Here is a 1,200-nt window from a genome sequence, read left to right on the forward strand (position 1 = left end):
CCCTGGTGCCCCCAAGGACCCCGGTGTCCCCAAGGGCGGTGGTGTCCCCAAAGGCTGTTGTGTCCCCAAGGGCTGTGGTGTCCCCAAGGGCCATGGTGTCCCCAGGGGCTGTGGTGTCCCCAAAGGCTGTGGTGTCCCCAAGGGCTGTGGTGTCCCCAAGGACCTCGGTGTCCCCAAGGGCCATTGTGACCCCAGGGGCTGTGATGTCCCCAAGGACGCCGGTGTCCCCAAGAAATGTGTTGTCCCCAAGGGTTGTGGTGTCCCCAAGGGCTGTGGTGTCCCCAAGGGCCACAATGTCCCCGAAAGCCCTGGTGTCCCTAGAGGCCATGGTGTCCCCAAGGACCTCAGTGTCCCCAAGTGTGGTGGTGTCCCCAAAGGCTGTGGTATCCCCAAGGACCCCAGTGTCCCCAAGGGCCATGGTGTCCCCAGGGGCTGTGTTGTCCCGGAGGACCCCAGTGTCCCCAAAGGCCATGGTGTCCCAAAGGACCCTGGTGACCCCAAAAGCCGTGGTGTCCCCAAGGACCTCGGTGTTCCCAAGGGCCATTGTGTCCCCAAGGACCCTGGTGTCCCTAAAGGCCATGGTGTCCCCAGGGGCTGTGATGTCCCCAAGGGCCCCGGTGTCCCCAAGGACCTCGGTGTCCCCAAGGGCCATAATGTCCCCAAGGGCCCCAGTGTCCCCAAGGACCGCGGTGTCCCCAGGGGCTGTGATGTCCCCAAGGACCCCAGTGTCCCCAAGAAACGGGGTGTCGCCATGGTGTCCCAAAGGACCCTGCTGTCACCAAGGGCCGTGGTGTCCCCAAGGACCTCGGTGTCCCCAAGGGCCATTGTGACCCCAGGGGCTGTGATGTCCCCAAGGACGCCGGTGTCCCCAAGAAATGTGTTGTCCCCAAGGGTTGTGGTGTCCCCAAGGGCTGTGGTGTCCCCAAGGGCCACAATGTCCCCGAAAGCCCTGGTGTCCCTAGAGGCCATGGTGTCCCCAAGGACCTCAGTGTCCCCAAGTGTGGTGGTGTCCCCAAAGGCTGTGGTATCCCCAAGGACCCCAGTGTCCCCAAGGGCCATGGTGTCCCCAGGGGCTGTGTTGTCCCGGAGGACCCCAGTGTCCCCAAAGGCCATGGTGTCCCAAAGGACCCTGGTGTCCCCAAAGGCCGTGGTGTCCCCAAGGACCTCTATGTCCCCAAGGGCTGTGGTGTCCCCAAAGGC

The 1,200-nt window shown here is 64.2% G+C and overlaps 1 protein-coding gene across 1 annotated transcript in view; it reads right to left on the reverse strand.

The window, feature by feature from the left end:
* RARRES2 (retinoic acid receptor responder (tazarotene induced) 2) overlaps positions 1-1,113 on the reverse strand; it is a 1,602-nt gene extending 489 nt beyond the window's left edge. Inside the window, exons 1-2 of the mRNA XM_010194444.1 lie at positions 780-1,113; positions 20-702 (exon numbers count right to left, since the gene is read on the reverse strand). Of these exons, the coding sequence (XP_010192746.1) occupies positions 20-702; positions 780-1,113 (1,017 nt within the window). The remainder of the gene's footprint in view (positions 1-19; positions 703-779) is intronic.
* Between the last annotated feature and the right edge of the window lie 87 nt (positions 1,114-1,200).

This window comes from Mesitornis unicolor, unplaced genomic scaffold, assembly GCF_000695765.1.
Source record: "Mesitornis unicolor isolate BGI_N332 unplaced genomic scaffold, ASM69576v1 scaffold27261, whole genome shotgun sequence".
Classification (NCBI taxonomy): domain Eukaryota; kingdom Metazoa; phylum Chordata; class Aves; order Mesitornithiformes; family Mesitornithidae; genus Mesitornis; species Mesitornis unicolor.